The sequence below is a fragment of the Pipistrellus hanaki genome, assembly GCF_964339955.1.
Source record: "Pipistrellus hanaki genome assembly, chromosome: 9".
Lineage (NCBI taxonomy): Eukaryota > Metazoa > Chordata > Mammalia > Chiroptera > Vespertilionidae > Pipistrellus > Pipistrellus hanaki.
This window is the reverse complement of record NC_140511.1, coordinates 65,185,133-65,211,867: the sequence shown is the minus strand read 5'-3', so window position 1 is coordinate 65,211,867 and position 26,735 is coordinate 65,185,133. Positions and strand designations below refer to the sequence as shown.

At 35.7% G+C, this 26,735-nt stretch overlaps 4 protein-coding genes across 4 annotated transcripts; all 4 read right to left on the bottom strand.

Moving 5' to 3' along the window:
* Positions 1-200: 200 nt before the first annotated feature.
* Positions 201-11,289, bottom strand: LOC311627572 (uncharacterized protein; the record flags this gene model as incomplete). The annotated part of the gene is given in 4 exon segments (XM_084894074.1): positions 201-686; positions 690-716; positions 720-1,161; positions 10,328-11,289. Coding segments are annotated over 4 exon segments (1,917 nt in total).
* LOC311628024 (olfactory receptor 5M5) lies at positions 4,133-5,089 on the bottom strand (the record flags this gene model as incomplete). The annotated part of the gene is made up of 1 exon (XM_084894898.1): positions 4,133-5,089. The coding sequence occupies one exon, from the start codon at positions 5,087-5,089 to the stop codon at positions 4,133-4,135; it is 957 nt and encodes a 318-aa protein (XP_084751024.1).
* A 6,813-nt stretch (positions 11,290-18,102) lies between the features above and the next one.
* LOC311628049 (olfactory receptor 5M5-like) lies at positions 18,103-19,041 on the bottom strand (the record flags this gene model as incomplete). The annotated part of the gene is made up of 1 exon (XM_084894926.1): positions 18,103-19,041. One exon carries the CDS (start codon positions 19,039-19,041, stop codon positions 18,103-18,105), a length of 939 nt encoding a protein of 312 aa, XP_084751052.1.
* Positions 19,042-25,067: 6,026 nt separating this feature from the next.
* Positions 25,068-26,015, bottom strand: LOC311628032 (olfactory receptor 5M10; the record flags this gene model as incomplete). Its single annotated transcript, XM_084894906.1, has 1 exon — positions 25,068-26,015. The coding sequence occupies one exon, from the start codon at positions 26,013-26,015 to the stop codon at positions 25,068-25,070; it is 948 nt and encodes a 315-aa protein (XP_084751032.1).
* Between the last annotated feature and the right edge of the window lie 720 nt (positions 26,016-26,735).

Below are 26,735 nucleotides of genomic sequence, written 5' to 3'. Positions count from 1 at the left end.
GATATCAGGACTGAGGCAGGTGATCGAGTGGCACCAGGCCAAGGTGGGGTGCCAGGCAGGGCTGCAGGGCTGCAAGGCTGGGGGCATGAGCTGGAGCTGTCAGATTGGGGGCACAAGCTGGGGCCTGATCCCGAAAGGCCACCCTGAAGGACCCCACCTGTTCATGAATTCATGCACCAGGCCTCTAGTAGTGATATATTTTAGGGAAATAATTTTTTCCTGAACAGCTCTCTGGTTAATGCTTCTTTCACATCTTTATTTCTAAGGCTATAAATCATGGGGTTCAACATGGGAATTACTGTAGTATAAAATACTGCAACTTTTTTCCCTTGTTCCACAGATTCCTTTGAGGGGGGTCTAAGATACATGATGAAGAGAGTTTCATAGAACACGGTGACAGCTGTTGGATGGGAGCCACAGGTAGAGAACGCTCTGCTCCTGCCTTCTGTGGAACGCATCCTCAGGATAGCAGAAAAAATATAAAGGTAAGAAACCAGGATGACGAGGAGGGAAAAGGTAAGGTTACTTCCAGCACAAACCAACATTGAGGTTTCTTTTATCTTGGTGTCCGAACAAGCCAGTTTAAGCAGTGGTGGGTCAGTGCAGTAGAAGTGATTAATTTCATTGGGGCCACAGGAGACTAATCCGTAGGTCCACATGATCTCCATCAGCCCAATGAGGGCTCCTTACACGTAAGGCACCATGATGAGGGCCTCTCACACACTCTTGGACATGTTGACGCCATAAATCAGAGGGTTGCAGATGGCCATGTATCTATCAAAGGCCATCACAGGCAGAATATAGAGCTCCACGTGAACCAAAGCAATATAAAGGTAACACTGCACCAGACAAGCAGGGCAGGAAATGGTTTTCTTCTCTGACAAGAAAAGCGCCAGCATCTTCGGGGTTATGTTGGAGGAGAAGCACAGGTCCACAAAGGATAAGTGGCTCAGGAAAAAGTACATGGGTGTGTGGAGCCTGGCATTGACCTGGATGAGTGCAATCATCACCAGATTCCCTGCCACGGTGACCATGTAAATGACCAGAAACAGCAGGAAGAGGAGAATCTGCAATTCCAGGTGATTGGTCAGTCCAAGGAGAATAAACTCAGTCACTGAGGTGAAGTTTCTTCTCATGGTCTCCTTCAGTGAGAGAAGGGAGCTGGACATGTAGATTACAGCAAAAATAAAAAAATTCTATATTACCACACAATAACCATCTTGGTTTTCCTTCTTCTCAGCATTTGTTTTCACCCTATTTCTACTTTTTTTCTTGGTAAACTTGGTCGTCTTAGTCAAGCATTGCAAGCTAGGAGTACTGAAAGCAGCTCTCTTGATTTTTGTGATATGCACAGCCATCCTTTCTTTGCTTTGTTTTCCCCTCTCTTTCTTTTCACTTCCTTCTAATGATTCTTCTCTCTCTCTCTCTCTCTCTCTCTCTCTCTCTCTCTCTCTCTCTCTCTCTCTCTCTCTTTTCTCTTTTTCTCTCTCTCCACTTTTCCTAATAACTTAATAACTTTGACACTATTGATTCCCTGCATGAGAATCCCTAGAACTTAAGAAAGCATCTAATTTGATGCTTTCTCCCCCTTTAGACTCCATAGAATAAGGACTTTTAGGTGGGGCAGGGGAAATTTTCTTCTTCTTTTTCTTTTTGAAAATACATACATAATTGCATTTGACAATTGCTGAGTCTTTAAATTCCCCAGCCATTAGCATCCCCTTAGAATTATTTTAGAGGGATTTGCCTAGAATTTAGAGGGACAGAAATTCTCTTCTTTTATATAGTTTCCCACTTCTTTCCACTGTGACATGTGAGGCTTGTCCCTTTTATCTAATGTTAGTAAATTAGTAATTCAAGGTGGGCAAAATATTTTGCATCAAATTGATAGCAGTAGAGTCTAAGGACCAGACTGATCTTCCAAAGGAACACTATGATGTTGGAGCTGCCCAACCTTCAGAGCTCCCTGGGTGGCTCTCCGTCTCTGAACCTGGTATTCTGTCTGCTCACTGACTTAGAAAAACATGTATCCTTTTAGAACAACTTCTTTTTGCCTGTTGCTTGCAAAGAAAAATTCATTCTAATGTTAACTAAAATAAAATTTTTCTATGTAAAGCTCATATATATTCACTGAGAACATCGTGTTCAAAGCTGCTCTTTGAATATGAATGCTGCCCCACAGTTTAGTGATTTGCATGGCACCAAGTTTACTTCTGTTTAATCAGAGTAGTGATGCACTCTCCTCCATTGTTATATGTTAAATTCTTTCACTTTTTTTTCTTCTGGTTGTTTGTTTACTGTCCTTTTGAGATAAATTTTAATACGTGAAATTCACACACTTTGTGTGTTTTAGTAAATGCATACACCCATGTAACCTGTAATGAGAAATTCTTAGGTCTAAGTTAGGACTAGATCAAACAGATTAATTTCTCAACAGGAACTCCCATTTGACCCAGTGACGTCACTTCCAGGAATATATCCCAAGAAACTAGAAACACCAATCAGAAAGGCTATATTCACCCCTATGTTCATTGCAGCACATTTTACAATAGCTAAGATTTGGAAACACCCTAAGGGCCCATCAGCAGATGAGCGGATTAAAAAACTGTGGTACATCTAAACAATGGAATACTACACTGTGGTAAAAAGGGAATTCTTACCCTTTGCAACAGCATGGATGGAACCGGGGAGCATTATGTTAAGTGAAATAACCCAGTCAGAGAAAGATAAATATCATATAATCTCATTCATTTATGGAATATAATGAACAACATAAACTAATTAACAAAAGCAGAGGAGAGACAGAGAAGCATCGATCAGATCCTCAAACCTCAGAAGGAAGGTATGGGAGAGTGGGGGTAACAGGGAGCAATCCACCAAAAAACTTGTAAGCATGCATATAAGCCTAACTAATGGATACAGACACCAGGGGGGTGAGGGCATGAGTGGAGGAGGGGTAATTGCAGGGGAGGATAAGGACACATATGTAATACCTTAATCAATGAAGAAAAAATAAAACCAGAAATAACTCCACAGCCACAGCACAAAATCAATTTGTGAGTTCTGATATTTGTCATTTATGCAATTCTGCCCTACTTCTTAAACAAGCCTCATATTCTGAATTTCAGTTTTATCATTAATTTATTTATTTTACAAATACTTACATCGTGTCTTATATTCCAAGCTTTGATCTAAGTGCTTTATAAATGTTAATTCATTGAACCCTCAAACCAATTCCATTGCATTCTGTCCTCCATAAGTATAAACAGTAACACATTTCTCAAGTTTAGAACAGAGGAAATAATGTTATGAACAGAGTGTACTAATAGAAACATGGACTATAGAGTCAACTTCACACTGGCTTCTTGTTTCCTGTTATGGCAGAAGAAGGCAGTGTCTTATTGAAAGTAACTCTCATAAATAGAAATAAATAAATTAATGTCAGGCAAGGACATGGGGGTGTCATAGTAAATTCTCTTTCCTAGAGGTGACAGCAAGTCTCAACAGCATTTTGGTCACATTTCTGTAAACCATGGGATCAAAACACTATATTGTAAATGCTACAGAATTATAAAAAACTAAAAATTAGCTCATGTATTCCTCATGTGTATTAAAATTGTATATATATATATATATATATATATATATATATATATATATGATCATACCATCTATTGATTTGTAGATATATAAAAATTTTCTTAAGACATAAGAAATATTAATAGTGAAGATTTTAAGAAATAAGAATAGAAGATCAGGATAGAGAAAAAATATATTTTATTCTTTTACTTTATACTCTTCTAGAGTTTTGATGTTTTACACTATGGATGTTTTATAATCTAAAAATAATATATAAAATTATAAATGTAAAAATGTATTATATTGTATATAGGAAGAGAAAGTATACCCATATGTATATACAATATAACTCCCACCTCTTTAGATACACAATGCATCCACATGTCTCAAAGAAAACTATGCAACCTCTATACATGTCTTTTATGTTTTGTAGTTATATTAGAGCTTTCATCAACAATTTAAAATTGATTTTACTATAAATGCAGTTAAAGTCAAATCCAGCTGTTATAAATATAACTTTTATTTAATTTTTAAAGAAAGATACACTATGAATTCACTTCAAAAGTACATTTCTTCTAACCGATTTCCACAAAGCCTGTTTCACATCCTTGTTCCTTAGACTATAAATGATGGGGTTCAACATAGGGCTTACGAAAGTGTAGAACACAGCAATGATTTTGGACTCCTCCACTGACTGGTCTGTGGGGGGTCTAACGTACATGCAGAAGAGGGTCCCATAAAACACAGTCACTGCCACCAGGTGGGACCCACAGGTGGAAAAAGCTTTCTGCCTGCCTTCAGCAGAACGTATCCTCAGGATGGCAATGAGAATGAAGATGTAGGAGATGAGGATAATAAGGAGGGAGTTGGAGAGGTTAAATCCTGCTACCACGAACATGGATGTCTCCTTAATGAAAGTGTCAGAGCAAGAGAGTCGGATGAGGGGTGGGTCAGCACAATAGAAGTGATTGATAACGTTGGAGCCACAGAAGGTCAAGCGGTACGTCCACATGGTTTCCATCAGGCCACTAAGGAACCCATAGACATATGGGCCAGCAATCAGTCGAATACAGACACCTTTGGACATCTTGCTGCTGTAAAGCAAAGGGCTACAGATGGCCATGTACCTATCATAAGCCATTACAGCTAGCATGTAATATTCAGTTATCACCATGGCGATGAAAAAATAACACTGGACTAAGCATGCAGCATAAGAAATGGTTTTCTTTTCTGATAGGAAGTTCACCAACATCTTAGGAGTCACGTTCGTGGAGTAGCACAGATCCAAGCAGGACAAACTGGCAAGAAAGAAGTACATGGGGGTGTGGAGTCTTGAATCTATCCTGATCAATACCAACATGCCCAGGTTCCCTCCAACAGTGATCAGATAGATCACCAGGAACAGCACAAAGAGGATGGGCTGAAGCTCTGGACGATCCGTTAATCCTAAAAGAATAAATTCAGTCACCAAGGTAGAATTTCCTCTGACCATTTTCTTAGGTGCCAGCATTGCTCACTTAGATGAATGAAAATAAATTAAGAAGTGAATGAGAAGTTCGTCATAAGTTTCTTTTCTTTTTCTCTCCTTTTCCTTCTCTCTTCTTCTTCTATTCTCAGTCACCCTCACACATAGCTATTATTGGAATCTGAGGCTATAGGAGTGGGTACTTTTAAAAGAAGATGAAGGTCCCTATTATCTAGATATATAACATTCAGATGATTCCCAAATAAAATAACCCTTGTAACACCAAGTTGTTTTGGAATGTGGGAATTATGACACAAAGTTTGTCTAAAAATGGACTGAACCACAAAGTGCCACTTGCAATACACCGTAAAATAACAGGTCCCACATTGAACTCAGTATTTGTTTCTGGACAAAATGATAATATGTGTTTGAAAATGTTTTTCAGTCATTAGCAGTTGTGCATATTTAGAAGTTCAACCTCTGAGTACTGCACTCCCTACTGAATTAGACAGCTTAAAATTATAGAGGTTTGAAGCAAATTCCCTGGGACCTGTTTGACTATATTACCCATGAAATATAGGAGATTGTGGCATCCCTAAATGAATAGATCACAGATAAGAACCTTGAAATTGGAAACAAATCCCTAGATATATTACTGATGGAGAAATATTCATTCAGAAGAGTTTATATGAATAAGAGCAAGAGAAACATAGATGAGGAAAAGAGAAGTAGTCAAAACTTAGATCATAGTTTTATTTGCCTTTTTTCCCATTTGACACTAATTGCATTTATGCATCAGGATAGGTATCAAAGAATGATAAGCTTCAACTGGGGCTTAGAGGTAACTAAGAATTTTCTGGGACGAGTGTTGGGAGGACTTTCAGTTAGTGAGGGTGGTCTATGCAGAGACAGCAGGCTTTCAAGAGAAATCAAAGGTACTTCACCTAGAGGCAGGTATGAATTTCTATTGTGTCAAATGAGACATTTAAGAAGACAGAGGAAGATAAATATTACATGATCTCGCTCATTTGTGGAATAAAGTGAACAACATAAACTGATAAATAAAAACAGATCCAGAGACAGAGAAGTATCGATCAGACCGTCAAACCTCAGAGGAGAGGCAGGAGAAAAATGTTCGCCTAGGTAATGTAAATCTTCTATTTTTGTGACATGCAAATACTCATCTAATCTATAAATCTGCACAACCATGTCCCAAATAGTAGCACCTGGTGGATCATCACATTACATTAAACAATTAATAAAGACAAAAACAGAGAAAATAAAAATGTAAAAAAATAGGTTGGAATTTAATCTGCCTATTTTCTACCCTTTCCTGTAAGTAGGCTCAGCAACCGCATTCTACAGTTAGGGAAGGAAAGGCTGTATTTTGATAATAGTATTTTTTCTCATGCACACAGGCACTTCAGTTTTACAAAGCATTTATGCTATTCTAATCTATTTTACCTTTAAGAGAATCCTGCAACTGATAGAACAAGTAAAATTAGGAATGGGGAAAATAGGGCACAAATAAAAAATAGCTTGCTTCACCTGAGTTTTAATTTTTTTAAATATATTTTTATTGATTTTAGAGAAGAAGGCAGAGGGAGAGATTTTTAAAAAATCAATTATGAGAAAGAATCTTGATAAGCTCCTTCCTGCATGCCCCCACCCAGGTATTCGAACCCAGAACCCTTCAGTGCATAGGCCAACACTCTATCCACTGAGCACAGTTCTGCCACATGAGTTTTTAGATTAGTATTTCCATAACTGCGTTCAGCGAAACAAATGCATATTGAGTAACAAAAACTGGTCTATGATAAAAATAAATTTTAAAATGCTGAGTTTGGAGGGGGAAAGGGAGTTGGACTCAGGGTTGCAAGAAGTTTCAGAACCTTTTACATACAGATATGCACTGGAATCTACAGGAGCAGGGGCAAGATACACTGCCTTTCCTAAACTAACTTGTTCAAAGAGCCTGGAGCTTAAATGTTCGCTTTGGGCTAAGAAAATCTCATTGGGGAAAACTTTGCTCTCTTCAGGTTCCAGTTAAAATCCAAATGTCTAAGGTAGCAGGGTCACATTGGACTCTGTCACATGTACTGTTTCGTATACATAAGGTCACCATTTTTGTAGTCCCATAAGATACACTGAGTGAGAGACTAGGGGGCTAGCTATTGAAGCCAAAGAAAGAAGCACAGAAAATAGAAATGAGTTATTGATGTTTAGTTTTAGTAATTTAGTCTAGAAACTAGCACAGTAAGTCACTAAGATTTTTTTTTAATTTGCAAGAAGAGCTGAGAAAAATGATATTTTTAAGGAAGAAAATAAAAAGTGCACGAGTCATTTAGGTGATGAGCCATGCATGTCATGTAAATATAAATTCCCCAGATTAGAACACTCTGCCGTGTGAACTCCAGCGCCTTCTCACTCTCTTGGTTTTTCATTCCAATGACTCACAAATATAAGGGCAGGATGGATAACCTGAATACAATGTATGAACCTAAATTATAAATCATGTTGTACATTGTGACTTCATACTAGTCAATCACACAACAGTAAAAGAGTATTAGAAAACGTTCCTTTTACCTTAACATAGTGGCTTTCTTTCTACAGAGTCCTCATTTACTCAGTATCAGACTTTGACTAAATAATTTCTACAATTGCCATCACTTGGAAATTCTGACTCATCATTTAGGTAGTTATAAATCCCACACTCATTACTAGTCATATAATTTTTAGTGAATAGTAAATTTCCCCAAAAGTTTATCTCTCCAATAATATAATATAAAATTCTATGAGAGTTTTACTTTAGCTAGAATGAGTATAATTATGCTTGAATTTGTCCTTCTTCAAAATTATTTTTTCAAGGTTTTTTATGTGGTTTTTTGGTAGAGAAACTGTTTTTTCAATAGATATTATTCTAAAAATAATTTATTAGATTGTCAACTGCTTACTCTAAAATAATTTATTATCTGCTTACTCCAATATAGTTATTTATTGTGCACTAAATTATTAAATGAATGGTGAGAATGCTATTTATAAAGTAAAATTATTACAGTAAACATATAATTCCAATAAAATTTTCTCTTGTCTAGTGACCAATCTAAATAATATATACTGAGAAATTATGCTAACATTCAAAACTGCTTTTGTTGTCACCTGACTTCTAGTCATGAAGATTCAAAACTGAAACAAGAGAAAGTATAGGCCTAACCTATGTGGCTCAGTTGGTTGGAGCATTGTCCTATGCTCCAAAAGGTAGGTTTGATTCCTGGTCAGAGCACATACCCAGTTTGTGGGTTTAATCCCTCATCAGAGTGCTTATGGAAGGCAATCCATTAATGTTTCTCATTCTCTCTCTCTCCCTTCTCTCTAAAATCAATTTCTTAATTTTTTTAAATTAAGTAAATAAAGAGAAAATGCAAGCATGGAAGTCAGAACTTTCATACCTACCTGACCCAGGAAAGATTTTCTCAGAGACACTAATGGTCCAAGGAATGAGTTGCTGGGAATGATTTATACACTTGCACTTGGAACTTTTATCCCTGAAGTATTTTTCAACACACCCTGAAACAATAATTATCATGTTACTATTGCAAGAGAAAACTCCAGGGGAATAGTAATTTATGTCAACTCATTGTCATTAAAGTCTTGGATTATGCACAATGGAATTGCATCAGATTATAATCATTTTTAGCTGATTGCTTTAGGAGTTTCTCATAAAATTTTTGCCTTGTGGACCACCATTTATTCCAATCAAATCAGTAATAATTTAAGACGTAAAATAATGACATAACTCAGGGACTTTGATGTTTCCCCAGTTGAAATTGTGTTTTATACAGTCCCTTCCACAAAATGACTACTGTTTGTTAAAAAGACTTTCATATCTAGAATAAAGTGGTTAAATTAGAAAACTCAGTAATTAAAATCATTTGGACAAGATAACATAATGAATTAAATTATAATGTAGTTAGTTCAAGGTGTGAGGTTCAGGACTTGGAAAGTAATATATTATTCAAAATCTGGTGAGCAATTACTCTATCAATATGTGATTCATTTGCCCAGAGATGAGAATAGAGAAAAATGAAATTATATATCTACCTTTTTTTTCCATTTACCAAGTATCCAGTTATCTACAACAACAAAAAAATATAATTATAGATGACAGATGTCTTAACCAACCTTACTGTAATAATCATATTCCAATATAAATATATATATATATCCTTAAACCATGTTATATGTCAATTATATCTCATATGAAGCTGAAAAAATATTAATCAATAAATTTTCAAGAATAAAATTATAACACAAAGTCTTTAACTAGAGAATTTACAAACATGTAACAATAAAATTTCTTTTAAAGTCCCAAATGTATGGTCATTAACCACTCTCTGCTAAATAATCCATAGATTAAAGAAAAAATCACCAAGAGGATAAGAAAATAGAGCAAACTAAACTATTTTAAAAAGTAGCTTTCAGCTAAAACATTGTTTAGATAAAATGTATAAAAACTTATATGACAAAAATCAATAATCTAAACATTTATTTTTAAAAATAATAAAAAATATAACTCCAGTTAAGTATTAAAATTTTCAAATCCAGGTGCTACAGAAAGCATTCATTCTTTTCCTAAAACTGAGTTTATGGATCCAGGGTTGCAATTCAGAGGAAGAAAATAGAACCCTATAGCTCAGAGGCCACAAACTACATCCACAAACTCATGTTTATGAAAGAATGCTTATTCTAGTCCTCTCTCTACCCAGTCACATACTGAACATTTTTTAAGCACATAAACAGGAAACCATTATTCTGACCCATGGTTTATGGTTTTATTTAGTAAGTTGGAGTAGAAGACATATTTCTTAAAAATAGATAGTAATAAGAACAGAGTAAATTTCAGGAACTGGGCCACAAGCATGTTTATCCGGTCTATTGTCATAAACAATAAGAGCACACCAGTTCCCCAGGTCATTCCAAGAGGAAGTTTCCACTGACAGCACAGCTGCTTAAATGTAATGTATTTACAAATCGCATAGGATCAGGCTGAAGCACAGATTTGGATATCATAGATCTGAGGTACAGAATGTGATGCCACGTTTCTAAAACCTCCAAGGTAATGCTGCTGCTGCTGGTTCAAGGACCGCTCATTGAGGGGCAACGGTATAGCTCACTTATTTTTATTCAGAACTGAGCTTGATATTACCTTGAGACATAGCCATAAAGAATACCCAAACTTATCAGTATGCAAAGACATTTGAGCCCAAGGTTTAGAATTATGGCTTATTGGGAAATGGAAGCATTGCCATCTTAGTGACCACATTTCGTCTGAGGGCATTCTTCAGTGCCTGCTTCACATCCTTGTTCCGCAGACTGTAGATTAATGGATTAAGCACTGGAGTTACAAAGGTGTAGAAGACAGCTATTATTTTGGATTCCTCAACAGTCTTATCTGTTGGTGGTCTTACATACATACAGAAGAGTGACCCATAAAATAGGGTAACAGACATTATGTGGGAACCGCAGGTGGAGAATGCTTTGTGCCTTCCCTCTGCTGATTTGATCCGGAGGATAGCAGCAATAATGAAGGCATAGGACACCAGGATGATGATGAGGGAGCTGGAGAGATTGAAGCCAGCTGATATGAGCATGGCAAGCTCTTTGATATACGTGTCAGAACAGGAAAGCTTAATGAGTGGTGGGTCAGCACAGTAGAAGTGGTTGATGACATTGGATCCACAGAAGGTCAAGCGGAAGGTCAAGATGGACTGTAACAGGCCATCTGAGAAGCCATAGACATAAGGAAATGTGGCCAAGCAGGTGCAGACCTGCCTGGACATTTTCACGCTGTAGTGCAGAGGGTTGCATATGGCCACATACCGGTCATAGGCCATGGCTGCCAGTATATAAATCTCTGTGAGAAGGAGCGCAATGAAAATGTAACACTGTGTAAAGCAGCCAGCAAAGGTGATGGTCTTCTTCTCCGAAAGGAAATTAGCCAACATCTGTGGGGTGGCGTTGGAGGTGTAGCACAAGTCAACAAAGGCTAAATTGGTAAGGAAGAAGTACATGGGGGTGTGAAGGTGAAAATCCAGTCTGATCAACGCTATCATGCCCAGGTTGCCTAAGAGAGTAGCAAGGTACACAACCAGAAACAGCAGAAAGAGGAGAGGCTGGATTTCGGGGCGATCTGTGAGCCCCAGGAGAATGAATTCTCTTACTGCACTGCCATTGGTGATGGGCATTTTCTGAGAATCTGTGCCTGAACTTGAAACAAATGGATAAGGTCAGACATGAAGGTACCCATAATGTTACTGATTATTGAAAATGTTTTCCCCCAAAATCCATATAATTCGAAATGAATACTATTATAAACCAACTTTGTGCTTCTACTAAACCATTTATAATTTTTGCCTTTATATTGAATTACTATTATACTTATCTACACTTATACCTACCGTTATTTCTATAGATACATATACTATACCCATCCTTAAGTTGATATACACAGCTTATATTCATATATCCATACATATCCCTTTTCTCCATGAACTATTTTTGCCTCTCAAGCTCTACTTATTCTATAAGGATCAGATTCAAGGACTGTTCTTTGTGAAACACTTCTTACTCTACTCTCTTAGATGAGATTGAACTCATCCCTTTTTTACACCAAGTAAGTACATGGTGTTTTAGATAGCACTGTTATGAAGAAGAAAAAAAAAACAAAGAAAATACGGTTTGGGGAAATGGTAATCAAATTTTAAAAAGTAGCATCAAGGAGGGAAAAAAAAACCTCAAGAAAAGGTGACTTAGCAACAAACTGAAGGAGGAGGAAAACCCAATAAAGTAATTTTAAGAAGGTGTTCTGCCCTAGCTGGTTTTGCTCAGTGGATAGAGCACTGCCCTACAAACTGAAAGGTCCCAGGTTCAATTCTGGTCAAGGGCACATGTCTGGGTTGTGGGCTAGACCCACAGTAGGGGGCTTGCAGGAGGCAATCAATCAATGATTCTCTCTCATCATTGATGTTACTATGTTTCTATCTCTCTCTCCCTCTTCCTTCCTCTCTGAAATCAATAAAAGTATATTTAAAAAAAAAAAGAAAAAAAGAAGAAGGTGTTCTAGGAAGATAAAGAGCAGGTGCTAAGATATCATATGTTGTCTTCCTTTGGAATTGTTAGTGGTGTGTGTGTGTGTGTGTGTGTGTGTGTGTGTGTGTGTGTGTGTGTGTGTCTGAAGTAGATTTATGTTTTGTCTTCCAATTCTATTCCATTGGAAACTAGAGATGAAGAAAAGTGGTCTACTCCTAAACTGTTTTCTAAATGACTTTTCTGTTTACAGGAGGGAGAGTGAATGGGGTTACCTCATTTATTCCTCATTCTCCCTCTCATGATATCTTAGAAATGTTCTAACAAATAATGAAGGCAAAGAAATTATTGAAATTCAAATTATAAAATGTTTAGAGACAAGTAGTCAGCAAGTAATATCAATTCAGGAGAGCATCTCCAAGGAAAGAAGAGAGTACAATAGTATTCCGGGATGATAGATGGATCTAAGGACCAGCACATCATCTTGTGTTAACTTGGCACATGCAACCTGAATGGATCAACCCTCATTACATGTCTACCCTAATGCCTAGCTCACCAAGCAGCCCTTATGATCAGATGCTCATGACAAGGGGAGCACTAAGCCACTCATTGAATTTTTTCTTTGTTTGCAGAATAATTCCATCAATCAAACAAAGATTCTAGGTGAGTCTGGAACCTTTTTCCGGCTTTGTGACCAACTTACTCTGTGAACTTAATTAACATTTAGCTCAGTTACAACTTTTTCACAATAAATGAATCTAACTAGATTATGCCAGGCCTGCTCTAACATATCTAACCAGTCAATACTTTAGTACTTAGAAAGTCAGAGTTTCATGAGCCTATTTCTTTCCACTTAGTGATTCTGATTCTGGCTCCATTAGTTTGGAATTCCATGCCAGTGTCAGAGTACTTACCCTATCTTTGTTGTTTTCTCAGCTGTAAAATGAGAAATGCAATTGTCAAGAGTAATAAAAATAGTTAACTCATTTAAAATACATATAAAAGTATTTAAATAAAGTAGACAAAGAATGAGTAGGGCAAGAAATAGAGTTAAGACTTTTTATAGTTGAACTTCCCTCTCTACTTTTCCCACAGCTCTTGAGAGGAAGACATGTCCTCATTCACAGCTGAAACTCAAAATTCATGAGATCACTGATTTGCAAAGTAAAAACAAAACAAAAAAAAACTGATTTTTGAGGATGGAAAAATGCATATAATCTGTGGACCTCAGTTTGAGACTTTAATAAATTTCCTTTTGACTCAAAATAAGGACAGTAAAAAGACTTACTTCTGGTTCTGAAAAGCACCTGTTTGTCAACCTCTGATTAAGGAAGTTTCTTGACGCCTCTCTCAGCTGGTAAACATAAATGTATTTATATCCGGATGTAGGATGGACTTGCTCTTAAAGGAAATCTCAGAAGGGCTTAAAAGTATCAGCAATGAGTGTTACTTTGGGAATCACCCTCTTGGGTTTAATTGGAGCACTCTATGAACAGAATGCTAATCATATACCTCAGTCATATTTTCTATAATTTTAAATCCACCATTTGTCCTGAGAGCTCTATGGAAGACACAAATAGATGTCATCTCAACATTTTGATGATGGTCTGATTTTACATGTGGTTTTTTTTTTTATCTTGGGTGGTTGTTTTTTTTTTCCTATCTCTTCTGAAAATCCAGATCAACGTCCTCTATTATAAACATTGATGCCTTGAGAAGGGTCTGCTATGGACAGGATTGTGAAACAAACAGGGTCTTTACATACGAAGTTGAGTACTTTATCAATCATAGGTGACTGCCATTTCTCAAGTTATAGTCACAATTTATCCTTTCTTCCTGCATCATTTTTAAAATATTCCCTTAGATATCCACCAGTCAGTGCTTTCCTTATTCTCATCAGAATCAAGTTGGTTTGGGCAGTAGTAGGAAAGGCTCAAATTAAATTCTTCTCCAAAGATAATTTCTCTGTTTCCACAGCACTAAGCTTGACCTCCCTCCATGCATTGTAGCATTCTTCCCCTATCATCCTCGAACACTCTGTTTTATAATCCAGTAATATTTCTATTGCCCAGTAGACCATAAACCCTATGGGCAAAAACTGTAATCTTCGCACTTAGCACAGGCCCTGGAAGATAATAGTTGATCAATAAACACTTTCTTAAGGAGTGTTCAATATGTACTTAATTCAGTGAATAAAAAATAAATGGTTATCTCCTCCAAGGTAACTGCATTTTATTGAGTTCATTTCCTTATCTCTCAAAAATTAAGAAGATGGATGGAATGAGTAACTAATTTGCTTAAGAAACTACAACAAAGAAAACAGAATGTAGGTAATTATTGTAAGTAGTATGCATTCAATACTTACATTCAGTACTTAACATGTACTATGCATTAGGCTTAGTACTTTACAAGCACTCACTTAGCTAACTCACCTAACTCCTTGGGTTATTAGAATTATTATATTTGTTTTACAAATGGCAATTTTGTATATCTTGGAAGGAAATGCCAAAGATGATCAGGAGGATGGGTAGGTGTGCAAATTGCCCAGCAGGAAATGTACCGCTTGTGATGCATAAAGAGTAAAATAGCACCACACCACCTCACTTTTGTGGTTATTTGCTTTGTGAGCTCTAAAATCAGGATATGGTACCTTCTGGCAAGGAAATTGGCCAAGTTTAGATAGGAAAGAAAGAATAATCAAGACATTTGCAACTGATGATGCCTTGCAAAATAGATTAAACCATAGGTAAGGAATATTTGTGAAGGTGACTACCAAAATAAAAAGGTAAATATAGGACTAAATAGAGACCATAGATATTTTTATTTCTCATTCTCATAGACATCATTTCTGGATCAATGAAGTTGGTTTTACCTGTCTTCTGAGAAATGATGGAAGTAGACTCTGGAGAGATTATAGGTACTTCTGTTCATTTTAAAGATATCTCCTGTCATAGATCATTCAAGAAAATAATGTTCCAATCTTTCAGATGAGAGTTGGTAAAGCTATTCTTATAAAGTAGTTTGTAGTAATGAAGGGATTGATGAATTGGTCCCAGAATAAAGAACCCAGAAACAGACTGATACATATATGAAAACTTGATACATGACAGAGTTTATACTAAAGATGTAATGAGAAAGGTATGAAGTATTTTTAAAAAAGGGAAAATTAAATATTTTTCTTAAAAATAAGATTAGAGTTTGTCCTATCTAATAAAGACAAAATATGCAAATTGACCATAACTTCACAGTAAAGATGGTGGCGCCCACAGCCAATAAGGAGGAAATATGCAAATTGATGCAAGAAGGCAAGAAGTAGAAGGTGGCTTTGGCCAGAGTGAAGACAGTGCTAGCAGCCTATTCTTATACAAATCTTCATGCATTGGGCCTCTAGTTTTGCAATATTTATGATAGCAGAAAGAATACTTAAGTATGTAAAAGCAAAACTTTAAAAATGAAAGGATAGAAGAATTCTATATAATAAAGGCTAATATGCAAATTGTCCCCTGGAGTTCTACTGGGAGTTCAACCAGGGGACAGGGCTGGCCGGCCAACCTTCCACATCCCCTCCCCCTGGCTGGCCTGGCCCAATTGGCCCCAATGGGGGAGGGCAGGCTGGACCCCACCCATGCATGAATTCATGCACCAGGCCTCTAGTATCTTTATAATAGGAAAGCATTGTTTAAAACAGACATTCAAAACACAACCATAAAAAGAAGATTGATAAATTTGAACTACCTGAAAATAAAAATTTCTATACCACCAAATATATCATGCACAAAAATATAATTCAAACTACAAAAAGGTTGAAGATATCTGCATTGTATAGACCATTAAAAAATTAGTACCTAGTACAGAATACATAAGGAACTATAACAAATATGGAAAATAAAGATAAAATAACCCAGCTAAAAAGTGTATAAGAATGTGGGCCTAAACTTTTTTAAAAAAAGAAAAATTCCAATTAGCATCAAGCATTTACAAATATTTAACATCTCTTGTAATCATAATTCAAAAACTTAGCCCTAGCTGATTTGGCTCAGTGGATAAGAGAGTTGGCCTGTGGACTGAAGGGCCCCGGGTTTGATTCCAGTAAAGGGCATATGCCTGGGTTGTAGGCTCAATGCCCAGTAGGAGATGTGCAGGAGGCAAAAAATCAATGATTCTCTCTCATCATTTATGCTCTATCTACCTCTCCCTTCCTCTCTGAAACAATAAAAGCATTTTTAATTGCATTAAAGTTATTTTTTTCAAAACCTTAAATAAGAACTGAGACTATATTTTGCACCAACAAATTGGAAACATTTTTAAAGTATGCAGTATATTGTGTTGATAAGAATGTGGAGTTAAGGATACTCTCACATAGTATTGGCAGCAGTGTAATTTGATAAAATAATTTGATTACATCTAGTAAATTTTCAGTTGCTCATGACTCATGACTTAGAAATTACATCTTAGATACATATATGAAAATAATTCTTGTACTGCAATATATCCAGAATTTCACAAAAAAATTTATTGTTGGATTTTCATATTATCATGAATTAGAAAAAATGTAATCGCCCATCAATAATAGAATAGTTAAATATATTGTGACACATATGTTGACATAGAATACAGGGTGGGACAAAAGTAGGTAAACAGTTGTTCATATGGACAAATACATGTAATTTATGAATATTATAAATAGTTTTATTGACTCTGTGTTTACCATACTTATAGCTGTAAACCTACTTTTGCCTCACCCTGTATATCATTGAAAATGCTGCTGATTCATCATGAATAAGTCTAATGCATGACTTAGCATGTATGCCTAACAATGTATATGTAGTAAAAAATAAAACAAATTGCAGAGGAATACATAGAGGATGTTATATAATTTTGTGTATACAGAAACACTATCAAATGACAAAACTCTACATAAGAATAAGAAGCACTCGCCGAAACCCGTTTGGCTCAATGGATAGAGCGTCGGCTTGGGGACTGAAAGGTCCCGGGTTCGATTCCGGTCAAGGGCATGTATCTTGGTTGCGGGCATATCCCCAGTAGGGGGTGTGCAAGAGGCAGCTGATCAATGACTCTCTCTCATCGATGTTTCTAACTATCTCTCTCCCTTCCTCTCTGTACAAAATCAATAAAATATATTAGGAAAAAAAAAAGAAACATTAAATTAATAGAAGAATTTAATACAAGAAATGGGACGGAAAAAGAATCAGTCAGGGAAGCCTCACTGATATTTTAGAAATATCTGAATCTCTGAAATATTTGAAACAAAAATGGCATTATGAAGACAACTGGTAATGATCACTAGGGCTTACACAGTGGTCTTTCTATTATTTATTTTTGACTGTATGTTAGGAATAGTACACAATAAAAAATTAACAAATTAAGATATAAAACTGGTTTTTAGGTGGGGATGCTTGTTATTAAAAATATAGTAATAAAATAATAAAAAATAAACCCTTTCTAAAGAAAATGTGAGATTTTCATCTTAGATTAAAAATCTAAGATACCCAAAGATCTTCATTGTTATATAATTTGTATAAAAGGAAGAAGAAAACAAAACTCATCTGCCATGGTTAAAGAGTTTCTGGAAAATAGTTTTAAAATTATTAAGCACTATAAAAAGCTAATAGGTAGTCATTGCCATAGCATTATTTGGTAATTCTGTCTCTTATAACTTTGTACCAATATGAGTATCATGGATGTAATCATCTGTTCTTTATTGACTTTAACGAGCAATAGCAAAGCCTTCTGGTAATGCCTTTGAGTTCCAATGCACTATTTTTTTTTTAATTCACTGACATGATACTGTAAATGCTAATAAATAATTTGACACATTCTTCTAAGTTCCATATTCTAATTGTGAAAGATAAAACATATTCAGTGATAGAAAGTGATTCATTCATTGAAAATGCTCATTAATTGGTCCAATAATAATGATTTATTGCACACCTGTGACCGAAATGTCTACTTTATTTAGCAAAAAATTTCTTTTGGATAGCTTTCCTGATTGCTTTTTTAACATCTTTGTTCCTCAGACTATAGATCAAAGGATTTAACATAGGACTGACAAAGATATAAAACACAGCTACAATTTTCCCCTGCTCTACAGATGTTTCAGAAGGGGGCCTCAGGTACATACAAAACAGAGTCCCATAAAAGATAGTGACAGCTGTCAGATGCGACCCACAGGTAGAGAAGGTTTTGTGCCTCCCCTCAGCAGAGCGAATACGCAAAATGGCTGCGAAAATGAAAATGTAGGAAATACAAATCATGGTGAGAGAGCAAGTTAGGTTGGCACCAGCCACCACAAACATGGCAGTTTCTTTGACATAAGTATCTGAGCAGGCAAGGACTAACAGAGGTGGGTCAGCACAGTAAAAGTGGTTGATTTCATTGGGTCCACAGAAGGAGAGACGAAGCATCAGGATGGTCTGGACCAGACCATTTGCAAAGCTGTAAGTGTAAGGAATCACAACGAGGGAGATGCAGACACCTCTGGACATTCTGCTACCATATAGCAAGGGTTTGCAGATGGCCATGTAGCGGTCATACGCCATCACGGTGAGCATATAATAATCTGTGATCACCAAGGCAATGAAGAAGTGGAATTGTACGAAGCAACCAGTGACGGAAATGGTTTTTCTCTTGGATAAGAAATTAACCAGCATCTGAGGAGCGACATCGGTGGCATAGCAGAGGTCGACAAAGGAGAGGTGACTGAGGAAGAAGTACATTGGAGTGTGAAGTCTTGAGTCAGCCCTGATTAGCAAGATCATGCTCACGTTGCCAGTCACCGTGACCAGGTAGATGGCCAGGAACACCACAAAAAGGACAGGCTGCAGCTCTGCTCTGTCTGTCAGACCCAGGAGAATAAACTCAGTCACCACAGTGTAGTTCTTCCTGGACATGGTGTTTGGTTGGCTGCAAGTGAGATCTACATAAAGGAAATAGAGATTCATGTCTTTTGTCATTCATCATGTCAACTGATACTTCTTCCTCTTCTCTCAAACTTGTAAATACCTGTAGCATAAAAAGTAGCCCTGTAAGCATGCAATTGATGTTTTCACTATCCAAATTAATACAGAGCTCTTTTATAATCAGTGTGGATAAAAAAAAGGGGCCACAGGCTAACCTGATAAGCACAGAGAAGGCCTGCGTGGCAGTCACACAAACTCAAAAGACCTAAGGCAACCACAAAAGACGGTGTGAAATTAAAACTTTAACTAAAAGCAGTTTATGGTCAGTAGTCATGTCCTAGGCCAGAATCTCCCCTGACAAATGCTAATAAGTAAGGTCAATCTTTACCTTAACTGACAAAGGTCAATCTTTACCTTAACTGAGCCTATTGTCTTTTTGCTTCTAAGATAATATACCTGTGAAATGTCAGGGTAACTTGTAACTTCCCTTTTTCCATTCCCCTCAGGGCACAACGAAGGATTGAGATCATAAGTCCCTTCATTGTCATTGTTATCAAGTTAATTGTTGACTGTTAACGATTCTGTACTCTCTTAAGTAAAGAAGTATGTGTCTATCATTTTACTTTTTATCCAATCCCATCTTTGCTTTCTCCCATCTTCCTAATGTACCACAAATGTATTTCATGTATCCAGCTTACCTCTCCTCCTTAGATTGCAATGTATAAAACAAAGTGAAAAATTGCCGTTCTCTGGAGCATTATCCCAATACTTTGAGATTCTGCTTCCTCGCAATTGTCGACAGTTTGCCTCAAATAAACTCACAAAAATTCTTTACAGGTTTGAATGATTTTTGTGTTAACATAGGGCAGTATATTGTTAAATGCTTTCTGCAATTCTATTCATGTTTGAAAATCCTTTATCTTTGCTGCAAGTCTTTATCACATTTGTTTGCTTACAATTTCCTTCCTTGAACAATATTTTTCAGCATTGCTTTTCTTGGAAATTGTAATCCCATTTTTTTTTCTGATATACCTGTTCTTTAGTATCTAAAGCATCAATATTAAAACTCATTTGTTTTTCACAGCTGAATGAACTTAGGGAAGTGGTACTGATGTATAGCACCCATTTTTATAAAATTAGAATCTGGCCCTAGCCTGTTTGGCTCAATGGATAGAGTGTCAGCCTGCAGACCAAAACTGGTCCCATGTTCAAATCCAGTCAAGGACACATACCTTGGTTGCAGGCTCCTTCCTGACCGGGGCCCTGGTTGGGACATATGCAGAGGCAACCATTCAAAGTGTTTCTCTCACGTCCACTCACTCTAAAAATCAATGGAAAAATATCCTCTGGTGAAGATTAAAAAATACAAATAAAAAGTAGAATTAGAATCTGTCTACCTGACCCTCTAAATTAAAGTTTGTTTTCAAGTTGTATCCTCACCTTGCAATGCATGTTCATTTTCTTCTAATTCCTAGTGAGGCTTGGGCAGATTATTCATTTCTCAGTGAGTATGTTTCCTCAGACATAAAATTTGGTTACTAGTAGCAACTTCCTCCATGTCAGAGAGATCAACAAGGCAAAACTTTAAAAATGTCTGACATGTAGTAAGCACTTAATAAATTGTAGCTACTATAATTTTTGGTGGAAAAAAAAAAATCCAGATCTAGTCTAAAACAAGACTCAACATGAAAGTGTAAGCTCCTTAGGAGTTTATCTAAACTGTAGCTACAGCCTCAGTGGCACATAAACCAGTGCTTTCCCAAATGAAGGCAATTGATTATTATTGATAGAATGAATGTTCTTTTTGGTCTAGTTATCTTCTCATTATAAATACTATTCCACTGTACATTTAAAATGCTTGGACTCTGAGAATAGTCTGATATAGTAAAATTTAATTCAAGATAATTATTAATTCATCAGAATATGTTTAAGCTCATAATTTTATTTTGTTGAATAAAATATTTCTAGATCCCAAAATATATCTTATAAAAGGTAATCTTACTGTGAAAGAAGAGTGATTTGCCAATGACAGGATAGACATAAGAAAATATGAAGTTTATAACAGAATTGTTATATAGGGACCAAATCCCTATGGTTCAATTATTTCAAGTAGAAAGTCATTCAGACTATAAACAGCCACTATGGTTTTATTATTTTGCTCATCTTATATCATCAGAGAATCAAAGCCCCCAAGAAACATGAAGTGATAGGATTCATTATTTGTTTTAATATGTTTTTTATTTTTAAATATATTTTTATTGATTTCAGAGAGGAAAGAAGAGAGGGAGAAAGTTAGAAACATCAATGATGAGAGAAATTTTATTTTTTGCATGTTTCTGCTCAATTTGCCCAACACCATTTATTGAATAGATTAAGTATACACCATTGTATGTTCTTGCCTACTTTCTTATATGATTGAACACAGAAGTGTAGGTTTATTTCTGGGCTATCTATTCTGTTCCATTGATCTTTGTGTCAGTTTTTATACCAGTTCCTTGCTGTTTTGTTCATTTGTTTGTTTAAACACAAATAAACACAATATTGTTAAGGGAGAAAATAATAGCATCTTGGATTAGAAGGGATCTGGATAACTATCCAGTTCAATGCAGATATGGAACAGTGTTGAACCCTTGCTTTTTCCCACATTCATATTTAAATTCTCACATCAGTATATAAAATTCTTTTATTTTAAATGATGGGATCTGGGTGGTCCTGGAAACAAGCAGTATTTGTTTACTTGTTTTCTTACTCATAAAATTAATAATTGTTCATCTTAGAAATTTGGTGTATAGATATAAAGAAAAAGTCTTAGTTTTCTTTAATTCTAGTATTTTATAAGTTATCATAATGTATACATTGTTGTACCTTACTTTTTTACAAAAAGCTATAACAAATTATTTGCCCTTTCCTTAACTGGAAGCTTCTTCATTTTAATGTCTGGCTACATTTAAATGGGAAAGTCCATCATGTGACTGTCACTCTTCTTTATGATCCCAGTCAGCACACCCTTATAAAGGACACAGTTGTATACAACCAGCCTCTGCTCCAGCTGCCATCTGCCAGTGTCCAGCCAAGCATTCAATGCAGGCTGTCCTCACTTTGCACAGCACTGTGGTAACTGAGACCCATACAAAGCCAGGAGACACTTCCAGTCTTCCCAAGTTTCCTTAGCATGGTGCCTTGCCAAAGAGGGCTGCCTAAATTTAATGCATCCCTGCCTTGCTTTTTCTCATTTATAACACAAACATTACAATGAAAATCTTCTCCAGGGGCTTTATTATATCTTCTGCACATGCTTAAAATTGGAATAGCTGAGTGAAAGTGTACAAATACTTTTTAAAACTCCTTACCACACAATGCTAAACTGATTTCCAGAGAAGCTGTAATTGTTTTCCCTGATACCCTTAATGGAAAAAGTGCCAGTCTTCCTGAACTCTCTTGAAGATAAATACACAAAAGGGTATCTTATTTCATATTTTTACTACTAGTCTCTTGTCTAATTAATTTTAGCATTTTTGTATTTGTATCCATTTTCTAAACATAACTTTTGACATTTATTTATATCACAGTGACATAAATAATTTGATTGATTTCGTTGATTAGGAGTAATACTTTCCAAAATATATGCCTCTTAATTTTAAGGAGTTTTATGATTAAATTTGAGTGACTCTTCAACTAAAGTTCTCCATTGCAACTAATCTCAAAAATATGTGCTGTTGGTTATTTAAGAATTTAATATTTATCTTAATGCAGATCAACATAAATTTTATTTAGTGTTTCTCAACTCACAGCTAAGCAGTATGTGTGGATATGTCAATTCTTTGGAGGGACAGTTGCTAACAAAGGGCAATCTAGTTAGGTATAAGATTCTGTGTTTAGATATCTTGGTTGAAAAATAATGTTGCATTATGACACTAGAATGGTGCAAAAATAAATATTTGTGTAAAAGTGTTAATCAATACACAATATTAAGGTGCCAAGGATACATGTTGTTCTCATTAGTTATGTCACAAGCACTTATCTGCTTTTCTAGCAAAAAATAAATTTTAAAAATTACCTGTAAACTTTCATTATTTGTCAAAATAAAATGGAATCCCTTCCTAAGAATTTCAGTTGAGACAACAAAGAAGCAAATAACCTTAAATGATGATACAGTTAAATAATTATTATCTATTACTAGTCATAGGTATAAGCTGTTAAAAACTTTATGGAAGAAATTTTACCTATAGAAAAATTTAGCAAGAGCTTTGAAAATGTACAAAACATTTAATTAAGCAATTACACTTCTAGGAATCTATTCTAAAGGAACTATCAAAGAAATATGTACATAGATACTAAATAGTCTTAAAAATAATAGGATACATCAACATGTTGAAATAATACTTTGCAAGATAAATCAAACAGAAAAATACACCAAAATATTGAAGAGTTCTCTTTAAGTAGGAAATTGTAAGTAAATTTTTCTTTCATGTCTTATATCTTTTGATATTTTTCACTTTGTTTTTTTTACCATCAATATGTATTATTTTTATAACTAAGATCAATATGAATTAACTATTAAGTATTATACTACATTAAAAATGGTGTCTATCAAAATATTTAGTCTGTATGAAGTACAAACAATATATTATCAAGTGAAAATCAATGTCCATACTTGTATATGGTAAATTGTTCCAATTTTGTTTTATTAATATTGAGAAGGAATACACAAAAAGCAAACAAATTATCTGCTGATAAATATTGCTTTTTTTCTGTCTGTATTTCCAAGTTATCTCTAACAAACCTGTGTGCTTTTACAATTTAAACAATATATTCATAAAATACAGTCTAAATGTGTCTACCATATAGTAAAATTGCCTTCTTTACATGAAACAGTAACACAATTCTACTTATATTGCACACAAGTTACCACATTTACCTGAAATAACAGAGGGAATTTACATTAGGGTATAGCAATGACCTTGTCAGTTTACTGTCCTCAACATGCCATCCAGCATTTGCAGTGTATTGAGGAGTTTAACCACTGCACTGTGAGTTGGAAAAAGAAAGAATGGGAAATCAATGGGTTTATCTGTAGCTAAGTGACTTTGGGTTGGCCATTTAATCTTTCTGTGCATAAGACTCTAAATGTTATAAAATGAAGATAATTTCCTACTAGATCATCTGTAAAAATTAAAAGGTAGTGATATAAAAAGTTAGCAGTAAACTAAAATAGAGTATCACATATTATGTTTGTTAATTTATGCTCTATTTATCTCTAACGAAATTTTGAGGTAGCGTTCAATGAAAGAATTAGACAATGGGAAAAGTTCATTGCAGTGTTACAATAGCCAAGATTTAAAAGCAGCCCACGTGTCCATCAATAGATGTGTAGATAAGAAAGCTGTGGTACATTTATACAATGGAGTACTACTCAAATGTTAAAAAAAAAAAAAAAAAAAAAAAGGAAATCTTATCCTTTCTGACAGCATGGATGGACCTGGAGAGCATTATGTTAAGTGAAATAATCCACTCAGAGAAAGACAAGTACCATCTTATTTCACTCGTGTGTGGAATCTAATTAACAAAGTAAGATAACAAGCAGAATAGAGACAGACTCATAGAGAGCAGGCTGGCAGTTGTCGAGGTGCAGAGGTGGTGGTGGAGGGATTGAGTGCAAAAGAGAGAAAGAACTCATGGACATAGGACAAAAGTGTGGTGATTGCCAGAGTGAAGTGGAGGTGGAGGTATGTATAGAAAAGGATATAGAGGGGATAAAATGGTGACTGAAGGAGACTTGACTTTGGATGGTGAATACACAATATAATATATTGTATATACAATTGTATAGTGTATAGCAATAACCTCGAAACCTATATTAATTATATCAACCAATGTTACCCTAATAAATTCAATGGAAAAAAATTTAAAAGAAATTGGAACCAGGAAATCTATTACATTTAGAATCCCTCTCTTAATCATTTCTAGGCTCTAATAATTATTTATCACAGACGCTGGTTATTTCAATTAACTGATGCCTAAATTTCATTTTTATGGAAGAGATTTCCTCTAGTCATTTGCTTCATGGCATGGATCACATCTTTATTCCTTAGACTGTAGATCAATGGGTTCAGCATTGGACTCAAAAAAGTATAAAAGACTGCAATTATTTTGGACTCCTCTACAGACCTTTCCGATGGAGTCCTTACGTACATGCAGAAAAGGGTTCCATAAAATATAGTGACTGTTGTCAGGTGGGAAGCACAAGTAGAGAAGGCTTTGTGCCTGCCTTCAGCAGAATGGATCTTCAGGATGGCTGTAAGAATGAAGAGGTAGGAAAGGAGAATGATGAAGAGAGAGCTTGAGAGAGTAAACCCAGCAACTATCAGCATTGCCATTGTTTTGACGTAGGTGTCAGAGCAGGCCAACATTATAAGAGGAGGATCGGCACAGTAGAAATGATTGATCTCAAGAGAGCCACAGAAGGACAAGTGAAAAGTCAGCAGTGTCTGAGAAAGTCCATTAAGAAAACCAAAAGCATAAGGGACCATGACTAGAGAGATACAAATGTCCTTGGACATTCTGGTACTGTAATGTAAAGGGCTGCAAATGGCTACATAGCGATCCAATGCCATGGAAGCCAGGATGTAAAACTCAGTGATCACCAGAGCGATGAAGAGAAAACACTGTGAGAAGCATCCAGCATAGGAGATGGTCTTCTGGTCTGAGAGGAAATTGTACAGCATATTTGGAGTAATGTTGGAGGAATAGCAAATGTCTACAAAGGAGAGGTGGCTAAGGAAGAAATACATGGGAGTTTGAAGGTGGGAATTGGCCCTGATCAGCACGACCATGCTCATATTCCCTGCCAGAGTGATTAGATATATCACCAGAAACACCCCAAACAGGATCTTCTCTAGTACTGGGTCATCTGTGAGTCCTAAGAGAATGAATTCTGTCACTAGAGTGTGGTTTTGGGAAGACATTTTCTTAAGCTTTGAAAAAACTGAAATTGACACAAAAAAAAAAGTGAAAAATTTTGTCTGATCAAGATTCGGCATTTATCTCATCCATTTTATTATTTATCCCAGCCATTTTATCACTTACCCTTTGATCTCTTTGATTGATTTATCTAATAGGAACTTACTCTTTTCTTTTCAATAACACATCAGAATTTCTACACAAATATTTTTCTTGGTGTCTCTGTGTTTTCTGTCTCTTTCTCTCTTTAACTCAAAATGTTTTCTTTTTATTGCAGACGAGCATGCACACATTTATACCTCTGTTCTTGGAGAAGTCCATGTTTAGTATTGTTTTTCTAATTTGGGGGGAGAAAAGGCACAGGAATTAAAAACTGATAGAAAAAGCAGCAGGTCATAGGCATCATTCAATGGAAAAATGAATGAAGTTAGATTTCTAGTGATGTCCTGTTTTTCAGATATAATATAGAAAATAAATCTTTAGCACATCATTTTCCATTGTCATCCCTAGTTGTTTGACTTAATTTTCTTCAGGAAACGTTGAATTAGTAAATCTATTTCTTAATATGCAGGTTGTGGCAAAAGTGGTTTACAGATGTGAGTATTAAAAGCATAGAGTTTATTCTTGTATTACTCTTTGTTAATTGTATTACTTTCCAACTGAGCAACTGTAAATCTACTTTTGCCACACCCTGTATAGATAAAAGGATACAGAATGAAGAATTG